The sequence below is a fragment of the Gigantopelta aegis genome, chromosome 9, assembly GCF_016097555.1.
Source record: "Gigantopelta aegis isolate Gae_Host chromosome 9, Gae_host_genome, whole genome shotgun sequence".
In the NCBI taxonomy this organism is placed as follows: Eukaryota; Metazoa; Mollusca; class Gastropoda; order Neomphalida; family Peltospiridae; genus Gigantopelta; species Gigantopelta aegis.
Genome location: NC_054707.1, coordinates 37,376,051 through 37,395,693, shown reverse-complemented (window position 1 = coordinate 37,395,693; position 19,643 = coordinate 37,376,051). Strand labels below are relative to the sequence as shown.

Here is a 19,643-nt window from a genome sequence, read left to right as displayed (position 1 = left end):
CACTGGCTGGAACGAGAAATAACCCAATGGGCCCACCGACGGGGAGGGGCGACTGAATGCAGGTTATATCAAGGGAGGAATAGGCGTCTGACGCGGGGGTGGGTGGCAGGGGCACTGGACACTAACCCTCCCATACACACACAAATACACGCACGCACGCACGCACGCACGCACGCACGCACGCACACACACCACACCACACTACACCACACCAATATAAACAATGGGGGTTTGGCGTTTTAGAGAAGATTTGAAATGTAGATCTTCATTGGATCCATCCCTGCATTCACCTTGTTCTATTTAAATCCCAACCAATAAACATAAATTAAAGATTAACAAAGTCTGCAAACAACCACTAGCCAGCATAATTTATATTATCCACTGAATAAACACGCATGCTCATCTTAATATCATGGTTACATAGCAAGTATCAATGGCCAATGGTTGATTATCAACTGTGGCAAAATAAAGTGATTTGTGATTTCATTATGGCAGATATATAATAATGTATTAGTTATACACAGATTTATTAGATATTAAAAATTCTGTAACATATATTTCTTAGCTTCTAACGATTGATGCAAGCATTCTGTCTTTTTGTCCATTCCAAGGGCGAAATCTAGCTCAGTCGGTAGAGTACTCATCGGAGATGCTTGGGTCACTAGATCGAACCCCTTTGGTGACCAATTTGCACACTAATTGTTCATCCCAACCAGTTCCTCGTGACTGGTAGATCAAAGGCCGTGGTATGTGCCGTCCTGTCTGTGGGAAAGTGCATATAAAAGATTATTTGCTATTAATGTATTTGTATGTGGGGTTTTTTTTGGGGGGGGGGTTGGGGGGGGTTCGGGAGGATGGGGTATTGTTTGTTGCTGGTTGTTTTATGTTTGGGGAGTGTTTGTTTCTTTGTTTGTTTTTCGGGGGTTTTCGGGGAGGGTGGGACACTGTGTCTAACGTTAATTTAATGTGATAAAATGGAACACAATGGTACCATTCAAATAATGAAATTGTTCACAAGCGCCGCCCTACTGAACACGCCTCTGTAGCTCACAGCCGGATTTACTGGTGGAAGAAGGGACCGTGTTGGAGGTGAGCACCACCTACATGTACCTTGAACTGACCTGCTTCGGTAGGTACTGGGTTCGCCTCCAGTTATCTGCTCCCATCCAGAGCGAGATTAACGAGTTAGTGAGTAGGTGTACGGCCACTAAATCAACTTGTCTCACTAACCACTATCTACTAACCTACTGTCCTAGACAAATAGTCCAGACAGCTGAGCGTGCTTGAACCCTAATTGAATATAAGCATGTAAAGAAGTATTAATGAAATGAAATAACGAACTTCATAGTGTCCCATCCCTGAAATTTTATTTTACTGTGTTTAACGTAATTTGGTTTGTTTCTTTTTAATGGGAAAAAATGTAACACCTTGGTTAACTGGTTGTTTTGGGAATTAGTTTGCCTTTATATAATATATCATATTAATTTACTTTGGAGTATTGTACATGCCTTTTTTTTCTTTTTCTTTTTTTTTTTTTTTTTTTTTTTTGACGATGCACAACCCTAAAAATACTCTGCTGCTTCCCCTGATGCGTGTGCCAATTGATATCAATGTTGTATGTGTATGCAGTGGGCGGGACGTAGCCCAGTGGTAAAATGTTCGCTTGATGCACGGTCTGTCTGGGATCGATGCCCGACGGTGGGCCCATTGGGCTATTTCTCAATATGCTCTAGTGGCGTCGTTAAACAAAACAAACTTTCTTTGGGATGGTGCATATAAAGGATTCCTTACTACTAATGGAAAACAATGTAGCGGGTTTCCTCTCTGAGACTATATGTCACATACCAAATGTTTCACACCCAATAGCCAATGATTCATAAAACAACGCGCTCTAGTGGTGTCGTTAAACAAACCCAATACAGTATAACTTCTCTCTCTCTCTCTCTCTCTCTCTCTCTCTCTCTCTCTCTCTCTCTCTCTCTCTCTCTCTCTCTCTCTCTCTCTCTCTCTCTCTCTCTCTCTCTCTCTCTCTCTTTGTGTACATGCAGCAGTCTTAGCCATATGTTCCCATTGTCGTCCGTGGAATTGGATTTGGTAATGTGAACCCTGGAAACTACATTCACTGGCAAATCAGTGTCCTTCACCAAAGATTTTATCTGTTGATCCTATTAGTTTCTCCATCAAAATGGCGGGCGAACAGGACTCGTTGTTGGTAAGTGTTGATACACTGTCGATAGTCCAAGGCGTAATATTGGCAATGGCAATGGCAATGTTAATAACTTAAAGAGGAATCAAAATGCATGTACCATTATCACTGTTATCAGTGCGATTTGACCTCCAATGGACGTATCGGCATATCAGGTTACAGCGCACCAAATCAGTTGCTTCCGTGTGATAGATGTATGGACTCCAAGGCGTTATGAAGAATTGTTTTAGGGAGAGGGTGTGACGTTTAAAAGACGATCTACAGTATTCATTGAGGCGGTGCAGAGTATAGAAACGGCATCTATATAATAATATTCAAAAGTATACTGTATTATAACATATATTATCATCAGCTATTGGATATACCCCCCCCCCCCCCCCTTCCCCGAACCATTAAGCCGACGAAGATATTACATGTCTCCACCAGACACAAATAAATCCATAGGTATTCATTTGCTGAACCCTGGGTTTTAGGGGAGGCACTTCAAAATACGAGGGGGTGTACTCCCCAGCATCCCTTTGGATCCGCGCCTGGACAGGAACTTTTAACAATGCAGTAATAGGCTAATATCAACTACAGCTCTGACTGAAAAGTAATGTATTCAGTGTTTATACATAATAATAATAATAAAATAATGATAATCATAAGGCCACCTATTTTTTATTAAATGGTTTACGGATTTTTTTCCACAAAATATATGTAAGTGGTCGAAATAAAAATAAAAGTTTTGGATCCATTTAAAAAAAAAAAAAATCTGACCAATTTTTTTCTGTCGGAGGAAAAAAAAAGAAAAAGGTTCAAATCCGATTATTCATCATGAACTCACTTTTTTTTTCCTATATGTTTTAAATGGATTTTGTGGTTGCCGACCTACTTTCTCATTCACTACCATTCTGCTTCATTGGTTTACAGTATTTATATACTCGTTTAAATAACTAATGTGGATATATTCATGTTATTTCAAAACAATTACACTAATAAATATATAATCGGGGCGGATCGACTCACTTTTGGGGCGAAACGACTCCGTACGAATAAGATTTTAGAACGAACCAACCCTGGGTGAACGGGTCTAAGGGCGAAACAACACAGGGTACGAAATGGTTTTAGGGCGAAACGACCCGGATTCAACAGAAATTGGTCTGCACATGTCGTAATTTTACTGCTTTGGCATTCAGGCATATAAATACTGTATTATACATAGATGCTTATTGATTTATACTTTTGATATGTATTTATTATGTTAATTAGTTAATAAACTGTTCAATTCTGCTATTTGAAATTCTGATTTCGACATATAGCCGCTTTCCGCAAGTATCAATAACAACAACAACAAGATGGTGGCCATGCACCTGTGCACCCGCACAGTACAAGGCAAAGTCAAAACGCAACGTACTTCTGAATAAATAATTTAACAAAGACAGAATATGATTTGACAAGTATAATGTTTGAAAAAATACCCTTGAATTACTTTTCTTTTTTTTCTTTTTTTGGTCAAAACGGCGGTAAAAATAAATAAAAAAATGTACGTTTGCATTTTTATTTTTCCAGCGGGACTTTTTAATGAACTTCGGCGGATCCGTAAACCTATTAATCAAAAACGACTGGCCTAATGATGATCTTAACGTTATTATTTATTAATTATTTATTGTTTTATTTTCAGTTATTATTATTATTATTATTATATGTGCATATAGTACTGTCATATGTATCAGTAATTAAATTATATTTAAAGGAATATTTTATGTGAACATTTGTATGAACTGAAACTGAGCAAAATACACAATATTATTTCTGATAATCAGTTCACAAGTAATGTTTTGTATTCCATTCAAGTTGAGAAAGAGCCCAGTGGGCCCCACCGACGGGGATCGATCCCAAACCTAACGTGCATTAGGCGAGCGCTTTACCACTGGGTTACTTCCCGCCCCTAAACCTGGAATGGATAAATTAATAAATACGGTTTCCGAAATTTTAGAACTGTTCCTAAGAGAGAGAGAGAGAGAGAGAGAGAGAGAGAGAGAGAGAGAGAGAGAGAGAGAGAGAGAGAGAGAGAGAGAGAGAGAGAGAGAGAGAGAGAGAGAGAGACAGACAGACAGACAGACAGACAGACAGACAGACAGACAGACAGACAGACAGACAGACAGACAGACAGACAGAGAGAGAGACAGACAGACAGACAGACAGACAGACAGACAGACAGACAGAGACAGACAGACAGACAGACAGACAGACAGACAGAGACAGAGACAGACAGAGAGAGATAGACAGAGAGAGATACTTTATAACAATACCTGACAGACAGACAGACAGACAGACAGAGACAGAGACAGACAGAGACAGAAACAGACAGAGAGAGAGACTTTATAACAATACCTGATATTATTGAAATGAAATCTGTCAACATAGACAGCAATCATTTTAGTTTCTAGTGTGCCACGTGTTAGGAAACAAGGTCTCGTTTAAATTCCCCCGTATTGACCAGAGTCGGGTCGAGTCGCGTCGACAGAGATAATACAGCTAGCTTGACACAAACGCCATAGCCAATATTACCAACACGTGTGGAGAAACCAAGACCAGGCCTGTTGGTATCGGCCATTATTTCAACACTGCATATTTGTCACCCAGAGCGCGCGCTGCTGAATTGTCGTTTGGTTCATCAGCATTTTCTATCGTCTGCTTCCCAACGTTTAACATGACGGGCGAACAGGACGCGTTGCTTGTAAGTATCGATACATTTTCCGTCTGTTCTGGGCGTTTGTCACATATGGAATATTAACCTAAATTAATCAAAATTCTGTCTTCGGTATTGTTCGTCATAAATTGGCAGTGTTTGCGCGGGAGAGAAAAAAACAAACAACAAACATATTTACACAACGATATCTATCACTGCGGATTCACTGGGCAGTGTAGTTGCTGAAGCTGAGCTGCACCCAACGAGAAATGCCATCTTGATTTTTTTTTTTTTTTAAACCTATTTCCGTGCTTACGTTCAGTTATGGTTAAAGCACGCTGTCCTGGACAGACACTTCAGCTGTTTGTCTACAACAGTGGGTTAGTGGTTAGTTGTTAGTAGTTAGTGGGAGAGAAGTCGGTATAGTGTTCTTACACCTAGCCATTGAGTCATTATGTGTGGTATCCGGTACCGAGATGCGAACGCAGTGCCTATCGACCCGATAAGGGGGGGGGGGGGGGGGGGGTAGTCGTAGACCAGTGGTAAAACGCATCCGGTCTAGGATCGATCCCTGTCGGTGACCCCATTGGACTATTTCTCATTCCAGCCAGTGCACTATGACTGGTAATATCATAGGCCGTGGTATGTGCTATCCTGTCTGTGGGATGGTGCATATAAAAACAATCCCTTGCTACTAATGGAAAAATGTAGCGGGGTTCCTATCTATGACTGTATTTCAAAATTACCAAATGTTTGACATCCAATAGGTGATGATTAATAAATCAATGTGCTCTAGTGGTGTCGTTAAACAAAACAAACTTTTAAACTGTTTAGCTGTTTGTCCAGGTTTGGGTTAGTGGTTAGTTAGTTCTGAACTACAACTGAGAGAGACTAGCACCTCCCCACTGACTCGTTTTGTATGGTATCCGGTACCGGGAGGCGATCCCAGTACCTCCCAGCCTAAGTCCGATGAGTTAACCACTACACCACCAAGGCCGATCTTCTCGATCCCAGCCTAAGTCCGATGAGTTAACCACTACACCACCAAGGCCGATCTTCTCGATCCCAGCCTAAGTCCGATGAGTTAACCACTACACCACCAAGGCCGATCTTCTCGATCCCAGCCTAAGTCCGATGAGTTAACCACTACACCACCAAGGCTTCTTCTCGATCCCAGCCTAAGTCCGATGAGTTAACCACTACACCACTAAGGCCGATCTTCTCGATCGCAGCCTAAGTCCGATGAGTTAACCACTACACCACCAAGGCTTCTTCTCGATCCCAGCCTAAGTCCGATGAGTTAACCACTACACCACCAAGGCCGATCTTCTCGATCCCAGCCTAAGTCCGATGAGTTAACCACTACACCACCAAGGCTGATCTTCTCGATCCCAGCCTAAGTCCGATGAGTTAACCACTACACCACCAAGGCTTCTTCTCGATCCCAGCCTAAGTCCGATGAGTTAACCACTACACCACCAAGGCTGATCTTCTCGATCCCAGCCTAAGTCCGATGAGTTAACCACTACACCACCAAGGCTGATCTTCTCGATCCCAGCCTAAGTCCGATGAGTTAACCACTACACCACCAAGGCTTCTTCTCGATCCCAGCCTAAGTCCGATGAGTTAACCACTACACCACCAAGGCTGATCTTCTCGATCCCAGCCTAAGTCCGATGAGTTAACCACTACACCACCAAGGCTGATCTTCTCGATCCCAGCCTAAGTCCGATGAGTTAACCACTACACCACCAAGGCTTCTTCTCGATCCCAGCCTAAGTCCGATGAGTTAACCACTACACCACCAAGGCTTCTTCTCGATCCCAGCCTAAGTCCGATGAGTTAACCACTACACCACCAAGGCCGATCTTCTCGATCCCAGCCTAAGTCCGATGAGTTAACCACTACACCACCAAGGCCGATCTTCTCAATCCCAGCCTAAGTCCGATGAGTTAACCACTACACCACCAAGGCCGATCTTCTCGATCCCAGCCTAAGTCCGATGAGTTAACCACTACACCACCAAGGCTTCTTCTCGATCCCAGCCTAAGTCCGATGAGTTAACCACTACACCACCAAGGCCGATCTTCTCGATCCCAGCCTAAGTCCGATTAGTTAACCACTACACCACCAAGGCCGATCTTCTCGATCCCAGCCTAAGTCCGATGAGTTAACCAGTACACCACCAAGACTTCTTCTCGATCCCAGCCTAAGTCCGATGAGTTAACCACTACACCACCAAGGCCGATCTTCTCGATCCCAGCCTAAGTCCGATGAGTTAACCACTACACCACCAAGGCTTCTTCTCGATCCCAGCCTAAGTCCGATGAGTTAACCACTACACCACCAAGGCCGATCTTCTCGATCCCAGCCTAAGTCCGATGAGTTAACCACTACACCACCAAGGCCGATCTTCTCGATCCCAGCCTAAGTCCGATGAGTTAACCACTACACCACCAAGGCTTCTTCTCGATCCCAGCCTAAGTCCGATGAGTTAACCACTACACCACCAAGGCCGATCTTCTCGATCCCAGCCTAAGTCCGATGAGTTAACCACTACACCACCAAGGCTTCTTCTCGATCCCAGCCTAAGTCCGATGAGTTAACCACTACACCACCAAGGCCGATCTTCTCGATCCCAGCCTAAGTCCGATGAGTTAACCACTACACCACCAAGGTCGATCTTCTCGATCCCAGCCTAAGTCTGATGAGTTAACCACTACACCACCAAGGCCGATCTTCTCGATTCCGATGTCTATTAATTTTAAATTGGCCTCGATCGAGGCGCAATGATTAATGCCCGGCGCAGACGAGCGTTTTTTACCGCATGCGTCTTGCGTTAAAAAACGCATCCGTACGAACGCAGTAAAAATGCATCGTGTGCGACCCCCTCTGCGTTGCGTGTTTTAGCGCTGCGTCGATTTTTCAAATATCAAACATGTTTGATTTTAGACGCACAAACGCATCCGTCTAAAAACACACGTGTGCGCCTACTTGCGTCTGCGTTGCGTTCACATTTTTATATTGACCAATCATCTGTTTGTATATCTGTATATAACGAAATTAACAATTTTTGGTTTCAGCGATGAATAGAACTGTGAAAACAGACCCGACCATTAAAAATGACTAACATGTAAATGTTTCAACACAAATAATTTCCAACTGCTCATCTTTGAAACAAAGACTAGGCATGTGTAATTAATGACATTTCTAAATAGATGAAATTAAAAAATATAAATTATTGCATTCATTGTACTATACCTAATAATAATAATTAAAACAAACAATTGTGAAATAAGAAATATTTATATCGTAATAGTATATTGTACATAATGTTTTAAATAAAGTTTATTATGTTTTAAAATGTATTGATAAATTACATTTAATCTTTGTTATTTTTCCTAGAGTAAAGTATAAATAAATTAATTAATAAAAGAAATCGTCAGTGGATCGCAGGAACGCATCGCAGGTAGGCGCACACGAGACGCATCCGTCTGCGTTGAGTCTGTTTTTTTTAACGCAGATGCATGCGTTAAAAAACGCTCGTCTGCGCCGGGCATAAGCAGCGGGTGCAATGTATCGCGCTACTGCCTCAAATTCTGTGAATACACTGTTCAGTGGGGTTGGAGGTGGGGGAGTAGTGCCACTGCTCCGACATATTTCACAAACAAGGCCCATGGAGGGTGGAAAGGGGAGCACAAGCACATAGGGTTGTAAAATCCTCGGGAATATTCAGAATGAGAAATATTTCACTGAGAATACTGGAAACGTATGATAATTTAATACCTGAAATTTGGGTACTTTCGGGAAGTTTGGAAATGTTGAAAATACGTGTATGATATTCGGGTACTGTGGTATGTACTATCCTGTCTGTGGGATGGTGCATATAAAATACCCCTTGCTGCTAATCGAAAAGAGTAGCCCATGAAGTGGCGACAGCGGGTTTCCTCTCTCAATATCTGTGTGGTCCTTAACCATATGTTTGACCCCATATAACCGTAAATAAAATGTGTTGAGTGCATATATTTATATTCCATGATTTATATTTAGCATGTGACATTGACACGTTTATAAAATAATGTTTCTTCTTTCTTCTTGTCTTCTTTTTTCATTCTTCCTGTAATGTCCGCCTATTATATTTGATGCTTTAGACGATTACTGTACAATAGATGGTATTCATTAGACTTTATTTTGCATATGCTGTTATAAATAAGCATTTTATTAACAGAAATATGTTGCAAAATATGCAGGGTTTCTGCCATAGGGTAAAATCGGTATGGCGCCATACCTAAATACCTTTTGACAAAATTAATTACTCTTATCATTACTGTATGGTTTTCTTAACCCTAACCCTAAACCTAACCCATTTTCTTTCTTGGGGGAGACATTAGACTTCCCCTGTTATAAATAGCATTTTTATTAAAAGAAATATGTTGCAAAATTGCCCCCCCCCCCCCCCCCCCCCCATATCCCCTGTCAACAATGTAAATATTCAATTTCATAATGCCACACCCCAAAAAAAAATTCTGGCAGAAACGCTCATATGACATTTTCAAAATTCGATTGTCACTCGGACATATTCACTTTTAAGTTGGGTAGTGTGTAGGACACCTATTTTCACCGTTCGTGTTCACATGTAGAGTAGTAGAGTAAAAACAAATACCCTATTTTAAATTAAATTTGGATTAATTTAATTAATATGTCATATACAAGAATCTAAACTGGTAATTGTAATCAAGTGTATAACGGTTGTACCCAACGAATCTTCAACTCACTTGAATGAATGAATGAATGAATGAATGTTTAACGACACCCCAGCACAAAAACACATCGCCAATGGGTGTCAAACTAAGATAAATACAAACATGAAGTGATGAACTACATAAGTATACAAAGTCAACAGATCAATTACAACACAGTGTAAAGTACTGAGAAAAAAATACAAATATCACAGATAAGTACAATTAAAATTTATAATAAAATTCAGTATCTCGAGGATCAACTCACTTAGAGTTCCATTATAATATCCCCAGCAGTACTTCATTTTGTTTGACACCGCTAGAGCATATTGATTGATTAATCATCGGTTATTGGACTACAAACATTTGGTAATATATAGTTATGGGGAAAAACCTCTACAATTGTTTTTCATTAGTAGCAAAGGACATTTTATATGCGCTATGCCACAGACAGGATAGTACATACCACGGCTTTTGATATATCAGTCGTGGTGTACTAGCTGGAACGAGAAATAGCCTAATGGGTCCACCGACGGGTATCGATCCTAGACCGACCGCGCGTATACAAAAATCTTTTAAAAAATAAATGCTATGTTCACCCAAAAGTCTTGTTACGTGTTTTCCTTTTCGGACACTGAATTAATTTCCTGATTATCATCGGAGAAAGAGAAACAAAACCTTAAGTGTATCTTTAAATATCTCGGGATGAATTTACAATGCTCAAAGACCCACTTGTATTTAAAACTCCCGCTGTAGCGGCGTCCATCTACTTTTAAATGAAAAGGATGTAGGCATATAATTTTGGAACGAATGGAAAATCCCAGACGTTAGTCAGTTTATGTGGGTAAAATCCACTTGTCTGATGTTTTATTTGTCAGACAGTTTGAGGAAAGATAAAGCTGACTTTTTTAAAGCTGACTGGATTAGTCCAGTGAGCTTGGCATTAATAAATCTACCCATAATGCATCTGAAACAAATAAATGTCCGTCGATGTACATTTCATAAAATTAATTAGATGCAATTTTTGGGGCATATACATTATTATAAATTAATTATTAATTTCCCCTTCAAGGCTTGTTAAGTGTTTGAGTACGAGGTTATTGAGGGTGTCATTCTAAAGATAGGATGATAAAACTGTCCAATGTTGTTGTGTTTTTTGTTGTTTTTTGAATATTTTATTTTCAGTTTTGGTCACATTTTCACACAGTATATAATTTGTTTTATACATACATACACAGATCAAAGTTAATATACTATGAAATAAAACAACAAACCTCTTGCCAACACGTCATTGAACCTCACTCAGTACTAAACACTCAAAAAAAAATTATACAAGTATATATGGTAATAAATACTTAAGATACTGGCAGTGGTGGATGACCTAGAGATATTTATTCAAATAACTTGTGGTATACACTCCATCTTTTAATAAATTCATTATATTTGATTTTATTGGAATACATTTTTTTTCTAATATATAATAAGAATGTATATGAATTTTTAATATTTTAATATCTAGTGATTTCTTCAGAAATTTTGAACTATATATAAATTGCTTTGTCAAAAGAGCAATAATGTCAATTATGATATTGTTCTTTGAGTGGCCAAGAAGAAAACTGGTACGAGAGAAGCTAACTATAATGTCTGCCGATTCTTTTATCCATTGCTCGACTTGTTTAATTAAATTTTGGACGTGAACACAATCAAAAAATAAATGCGTATATGTTTCAATAGACGCATTACAGAAGCTACAATTTGGGCTGCTTATCACTCTAATATTATAGAGAAACTTGTTTGTAGGGAGAATTCTTTGGATTATTCTATATTTGAACCATCTTAATTTGGTATCCTTAGATATACTGAACAAATTGCTGTTGATACTTTTCCACCAATTGTATTCTTGTTCAAAATTTAATTCTCTTTCCCATTTAGATATATTTTTTGGTGGAGAAAAAGACGACTTTATATAGGTGTTATATATATGTTTTGACCCCTGTTTGTTTTGTATTATGGTATTTATATACTTTGGCCAAAATAGAAAGTCAGCTGAAAGTGGTTTGGTGGATAAAAATGGCCATGTATGTAATATTGCAGTCTTTAGCCCTTCAAATGTAGTAAATGGTGGATGAAAGCCATAAAATTCATCATATTTAAATAAGTTGCCATCTGGGTCATACATATCATGTACGTTTGTTATACCTATTATATTCCAATTCTGGTAATAAACAGTTTTGTTACCAATTAGGGAGTTGAACCACAGTGGTTCAGAACTTACATCATTTTCGTTAAGTTCCACTTTCTTTTTGAATAATGCTAGTATATTGAATACCTGTTTCCAGAACATATTTGTCATTGGAATTCTGACGTCATTCAAATTCAAAATTAGCTATATTATTACAATGCATCGCCACATTAAAATAAAAACTGGTCTACTAACCTTGACCCCTGTTAAATTTCTACAACAAGCAAACAACGCTGTTTACAGGTCGGTATATTTTACTTTTTCATAATTCTACAAAAAATATTAAATTAAGTTTTAAAAAATAAAAAACTACCTTTTGTCAAATATATCATATGAAAAAAATTAACGTTGGATATGTTTCATTTATTGTGTACGAAGTCAAAATAAGGGTCCAAAAAATGACTGTCGTAGACCTTAATAATGATGAATTCACAAATCACAACTGACAATAACAATTTGTAGACCAAAAATCCACATAATAAATAAAATGAATATGTTTAATTATTGTTCTATTCATTCTTTTATTTTTATTTTTTATTTAAAAATATTTCTCGCGCGGTCCAGTTTACATCAACTTTTAATGAATGACATTTGTAGTAAAAGTTGTGGATGTTACTGACCTTGACATTAATTATGAATGAAAAAAATAGTCCCGTTATGCTAATAAGGTCGCTGTCCAACCAATCGAAATTAACTCTGTTCCCTGTTGACAAATCAAAACACAGTTTGTAATACGCACCTGGTGGTGCGTACGAAATTTGTACGACACCGCTATATCTTCACCAGGAGGGTAATAATATTATTTTCACTAGTGTAAAAGAAAGAAATGTTTTATTTAACGACGCACTCAACACATTTTTTATTTACGGTTATATGGCGTCAGACATATGGTTAAGGACCACACAGATTTTGAGAGGAAACCCGCTGTCGCCATTACATGGGCTACTCTTCCGATTAGCAGCAAGGGATCTTTTATTTGCGCTTCCCACAGGCAGGATAGCACAAACCATGGCCTTTGTTGAACCAGTTATGGATCACTGGTCGGTGCAAGTGGTTTACACCTACCCATTGAGCCTTGCGGAGCACTCACTCAGGGTTTGGAGTCGGTATCTGGATTAAAAAGCCCATGCCTCGACTGGGATCCGAACCCAGTACCTACCAGCCTGTAGACCGATGGCCTGCCACGACGCCACCGAGGCCGGTTTTCACTAGTGTAATGCATCAGGTCATATAATAATCTGGTATTTTCGGCTATACACCTGCCTACTAGGAAACCCTTTTGATTGTCATGAATTAATTTATCTATAGACTGTTTTATTCTATTGGCTATACAGCCAGAAATGATTTTATAAGTGGTATTTAGTAAAGATATTGGTCTCCAGTTTTTTAGAACATCACGGGGTTTGTTTCCTTTTGGCAACAGAGTAATAATGCCTTGTTTTTGAGTTATTGACAGCTCGCCAATTTCAAACGAATAGTTAATGCTTCGAAGTAAATATTTTCCAACGTCCTGCCAAAAGAATTTTTAAAAATTCGACTGTGAACCCATCTGGCCCCGGCGTTTTGTTATTTTTCATATTTGTTTAATACATACAGTGCCTCACTTGCTGTTATTTGACCTACATATTCGCTAACATTTTCAACTTTGGGAATATTTGTATTTCTAAAAACCTCATCTAAATCAATATCTATTAAATATTCTTCCTGTGACATATGTAGTTTCGAGTAGTACGATCCGGCTTCTTCCAATATTTTTTCTCTCTCATTCTCTCTCTGCCTGTCTCTCTTTCTCTCTATCTCTCTATCTGCCTGTCTCTCTTCGTTTTTTTCTCTCTTTCTCTCTCTCCCTCCCTCCCTCTCTCACACACATTCCATTCTCTCTCTGCATGTCTCTCTCTCTCTCTCTCTCTCTCTCTCTCTCTCTCTCTCTCTCTCTCTCTCTCTCTCTCTCTCTCTCTCTCTCTCTCTCTCTCTCTCTCACGTACTCTCAGATCCACAATTCATATAGAGATTGTCAGTTTAACAAGAACATAGAAACACTGACAATATGTCAGTTGGTCGTATTTTAAACTAAATGGATAACAGACAATTATATACGACCCAGTTTAGTGGGCGCTGCGCAATACCTCTACAATCATAGCCGCCGCAGCAGCACCTCAGTTCACTTGAATTGGGAATCAAGATAGTCAGGCTTTTTGTAATCCAGTATTTTCCAGAGGCTGTGCGCATCGCTGTGTTTGGAAATAATTTTAAGGTAAAACTTTGCGTCTGTTTTCAAGTCCTCGATAGTAAATATTTAAGATAATTTTAAGGTAAATCTTTGCGTCTGTTTTCAAGTCCTCAATAGTAAATATATAAGATAATTTTAATGTAAAACTTTGCGTCTGTTTTCAAGTCCTCAATAGCAAATATTTAAGATAATTTTAAGTTAAAACTTTGCGTCTGTTTTCAAGTCCTCAATAGCAAATATTTAAGATAATTTTAAGTTAAAACTTTGCGTCTGTTTTCAAGTCCTCAATAGTAAATATTTAAGATAATTTTATGGTAAAACATTGCGTCTGTTTTCAGGTCTTCAATAGAAAATATTTAAGATAATTTCTTTTCTGATTTGTAACACCGACTAATAAATTCAATGTTAGTTAATTGATAAAACGCATATATTCATGCTAATGCGTACGTGTGATCTAGCTGTGTTTTTTTAGGTTACGTTTTCTTCATCATTAATGATTATGTCTGCATAATAGCACTGTCTTAGCTGGGGTGGGGGTGGAGGCTATTGCCCCCCCCCCCCCCCTCCCCACTATATTTTATATTTATAACACGAGTGATAGACGGTGTATGTGCACCCCTCGCCAATGTGGTTATCCCCCACCCCCCACCCCCCATCCAATATAAAATCCCGAAAACGTACTTTATAATATTATATTTTAATAATATAGCTAATGTACTTTACAATATTATATTATACTGCAGTTATCTTACTTTATAATATTATATTATAGCTAACGTACTTTATAATATTATATTATACAACAGTTATCTTACTTTATAATATTATATTATAGCTGACGTACTTTGTAATATTATATGATAATACTATATCTGAGAGAAGTGTCAACTGGGTATGGTGTTGGTGGGTAGTTGGGTATAGATATAAACAATTGTATAGTTTTTTAATCAGTAATTACATAATTATTTATGTATTTATTGATAACAGAAAGCGTTTAATTACTTAGATTTATCAGGTAACATTTTAAAATAGTGGGGGGAGGGGTTGTTGTTTTTTTAATAATTATAAGACTGAGGTGAGAGAAGATTTTGTTTTGTTAAATATCCTGTAGCGCAACGTCTAGTGGGGCAGATATGTAACAAAATACAAATAGCTGGCAGAAAGCATGAAACCTACATGAAGAAATATCGCTTAATGGCGGCCATTTTGAAATTATGCAACTTAGAAAGGGATGAATTCATTTTTCACTCTTCGGTTTTGTTTTGTTTTTTGTTGGGGTTTTTTTTGTTTGTTTGGGGTTTTTTCTTTTTGAGGGGGGGGCGTTTTGGGAGGGTTTTTTTTTGGTGTGTGTGTTTATTTTAAACTCTTATTTCCAATGTTTCATACTTTCTTCCAGAAGTGAACATCTTTTTCACATATCTGCCCTACTAGTCTGGACAGGGTTTAGCCAGACCGAGTAGAAAAGCTTTTGCTATACTCAGCTGGTTTATGATGATGATGATGATGATGATAACTAGTTTAACGTGCCCATATACCACTAGGGTTTCGAACACGCCTATCCCGAGTCCGACCTCCGATAAGATCGGTGGCCTGACTCGGGATGGAGGGTGGGGTGGGGGGGGAGGGGTTGAAAATGGGCAGAATTTTGAAAATAGCAATTACTAAAAAAGTTAATAGAATAAAATAAAATAATAAAAAAGTTTACAAGCCAAAAATAAAAAAGAATTGACTGCTCGGCCGAATATTTATATAATTTGGAGCATTTTAGAAGGACAGTCCAAAATTAAATAAGAGAAAGAAGAGAGGATCGGACTATTTAATAATATTAAAAAAAAAAGTAATTTCGACATAAAATTTGAACGCAGATCTAAAAGTTTAAAGTCCGATCAATATGTCCACGCGAGTGGCCTCGTTAAGGCCGTTTGGGTGCGCAGCTTAAAGGGACGAGATGGGTTGCATCCCGTCAAGAAAACCCCTAGATTGACAGTCGATAGACGTTGAAGGTGTAGTGCTGTGCTGAAATACAGATCTTGAGAAGCCGGATCCGTCTGAACGAGAGAGTATCAGACTAGGGTATAGTCCAGTCGTCATGGGTTGGTATAGTGGTGCGGACGGGCCCGACTCCGGAGGATACGAGATGGTATCACTATAAAGCAAGGTAAAGTCTAGAAAAAGAGTAGTAGGGGCCGACCTCGCTTCCTATTTCTTCTTAGATTGGGGCGGTCAATCTTCCAATGCTGCTAGGACAGGCTCGGACATGTTGAGACTAAACGCGAACAACCGTGGCGTTCTGCAGAATGGCCGTCATACGAGTCACGAAAAAAACAAGTCGACAGTCGGACGGAGAAATGACGTGGAGGCAAGGAATCTCGCTAAAAAAGAATCCAAACTGGTGGTGCAGGCTGTCGAAACGAGAAGCGTTCCAGCGTTCAATCAGTTCCAATGGCCGCATACATCCCAGTAGAAAACTTCATTTCGCTGACAAAAACAACGAAATGAAGGACCCCCAAGTCGAGCACACGAAAGCACGTGCAGTGTGCACAAGCGAAACAAACACGTCTTTGTTTATGCGCTTCACGTTAAACAAAATGACCACATCGGAGAGCAGTCAAATAGATCGCGAACGTTAGCGTCGTTTTACGTCGCTGAACACAGACAAGCTGTCCTTTTCGTTCAGCACTTAAATTGACAAATATGTGACACGAATTAACCTTATTCCCAGAAAAATTAAAGGTACTTCGCTATTAACAGAAAGGTGGTAGTTGTGGAGATTTTTTTTTTTTTTTCGAGAAAACTTGACGATAATCTGTGTGAATCTACTCACCGGTAATACATCAAAACAATATACAAAATTAAAAGTAAATGTAATACAAGCTGTATTATATAACACGATTACAAATCCTACCATTAGCATAATCAATACCATATATCTGTACAAGACTGATGCCAAAAGAAGGTATGATAGAGAGTCGCGAGGGTATGCAACCATGACCCACTGCCGCGTGTTTTGCCTACAAAAGAGAGCTGATCCTGACCATGATAGGCGTGCGCTACAACAGCTTGTTCTGAATGTGCACGTAAAACCCTATGACCTGACCTGACCATGATATGTGGTTCCACCTCCTTCTGTAGGAGGACTATACATAGTGCCAGTACTTTCGCCAAAAACTTTTCGACAGGTTCCGTAAAGTTTACGGAACCTGTCGAAAAGTTTTTGGCGAAAGTATACGGTGGCCCGATGCCCGAGGCCTGTGTTTTTTGGATTCGGGCCAGTAAAAGTTACTTTGTGCAATCCCGATGGCAAGTGGTTAAAAAAAAAAAAAAAAAAAAAAAAAAAAAAAAAAAAAAAAAAAAAAAAAAAAAAAAAAAAAAAAAAAAAAAAAAAAAAAAAAAAAAAAAAAAATCTACGTTACGTCCTACGATCATACAAAAAGTTGAAACAAAAGAAACATCTACAAGTCACTTCTTTCGATTTACTATCACATGCAATATTTCACTAACAAATGGTTGGCCGCCAGTAATCTCTGACCCATCCATGACATCAATATACCTACTGATATAACTTTATTAAAGTTATAAAGTGTAAACATTGGAAAAACAAAAGTTCATTGTTTTGCCGCCATTTTGTTTTTTTTTACACTGAAATCCAAAGATTTGTTACTCTAATACTAATAACATGCAAAACGGTAACCAGTCTTTTATTAGTTTTAAAGGTTGCACGTCACTATTTACAAATACTTAAAATGTGTAAATTATTAATTTAATTTATAAAATATAACATAAATTGCAAAAAAGGTGTTTAAAAAAAAAAAAAAAAAGCTTAAGAACACAGTATCATGAAATAGATAAATTTAACAAAGTACCCAAATTGCAAAATTACTAATATGGTGTGTGTGTTAGGGGTGGGGGTGGGGGCTTAAACTGCAATACATGTACACTTTATGCTAATAAAGGTTCTTAATTGTTTCTTTTCTCTTTTTGTTTTTTGAGGGGGTGGGTAAGTTCCCATTCATAAGTAAAGGAATAATGCTGTTAATTGTTGTAATATGTCAGTAACATGGATTATTTTTTATAACTTAGGTGGTTTTAGTGGAAACAATTATTTTAAAATTTTATTAGGTACGGTAACTTTATTCTAAACTGATGAAAATTATTTGCATATTTTTCTAAACAAACCATAAAGCATGCCCAATGAGCCTATCTGTTGTGTAAATTGACAAATTGATTAAACACGATCTCAGTATGAAAAATGGACATTAAAACGTTAATTATTTTAATTTACAGTTTTTTTTGTTTTATCAACAGTTAAAATTGGGCAAGTGAATTTTTCACCATGGCCAGTGAATTTTCAAATCCACTGGCCCTATGGCAAGTGAATTTTAAAAATATTCTAGAACCCCTGCCGTAAACAAAGGGAAATTTGAAGGCGCACATCTATATTTTAGTTTGGTTTTTTTAATGACACCACTAGAACACATTGATTTATTAATCATCTGCTGTTGGATGTCAACACATTTATATGTGCATAGAGTACGAATTTTACAGAGAATCGTGTACTTTTAACAGTTCCCTTAATATAAATCGAATGTTCCGCCATTTAAATTAAATGTCCAGTCATTAATATTAATGTTCCATCATTTAAATTAATGTTCCGCCATTTAAATTATGTTCCGCCATTTAAATTATTCATTCAGTCATTAATATTAATGTTCAGTCATTTAAATTAATGTTTCGCCATTTAAATTAAATGTTCAGCCATTAAAATTAATGTTCCGCCATTTCAATTCAGTGTTCCGCCATGAAAATCAAATGTTCAGCAATTTAAATTCAATGTTGAAGGTTCTGTGCCGTAACATGACTTATTTCCAATGAACCGTGACTGCATTGTTGCTTATTGCATAAAATATTGAGTACAACTTACAGGCTATAAATTTTAAGTACAATTGATGAATAAAACCTAGTTAGGTGACAAAAGAGAATATATCGACGATGGCTTAAACTTAACGAGAGAGCATCGATAGTAATTTTTCCAGATACGACATAAATTGCCGTAGGTCGGGGATAGTTTAATGCCACTGAATAATAAGTATTGCCTTCGGTAAAGCTCATCCACGACGGCAGAATACAGTTGGGATTCCCTAAGAGGTTATTCGGTATAATGCGTAGCTTGAAAACTAGTCTACCAAGCGTTAGCGACAGACGGCATGCTGAACGTACATTATTGCGAACATCAAATTCCTTTTTGTTTGTTTTTTTGTTTCTTTGTTGTTGTTGTTTGTTTGGGGTTTTGGGGGGGGTTTTGTTTGGATTTTGTTTGGGTTTTTTACAAATGTGTACAAATTACAATGTGTAACAAGAGGACAATTCAAATACATGCTTAACCTAAATGACAAGAACTGGCGTCAGCATAGAAGTATCTATAGTTAACATAGAGCACAAGTTATGCAAACAAAATAGCTAAACTGTGCGGAGAAAGGTCAGTTCACAAGACTAGATAATATTAATCTTTTAATAAATATAGCTAGTTTTGGTTTTAATAATAGTGCATTGCA

The 19,643-nt window shown here is 38.1% G+C and overlaps 1 protein-coding gene across 1 annotated transcript in view; it reads left to right on the top strand.

Annotated features, from left to right (window-relative positions):
• The first annotated feature begins 2,185 nt into the window (after positions 1-2,185).
• The window catches only part of LOC121381557 (sulfate transporter-like), a 31,787-nt gene continuing 14,329 nt past the window's right edge, over positions 2,186-19,643 (top strand). Inside the window, exon 1 of the mRNA XM_041510889.1 lies at positions 2,186-2,212. Within this exon, the coding sequence (XP_041366823.1) occupies positions 2,186-2,212 (27 nt within the window). The remainder of the gene's footprint in view (positions 2,213-19,643) is intronic.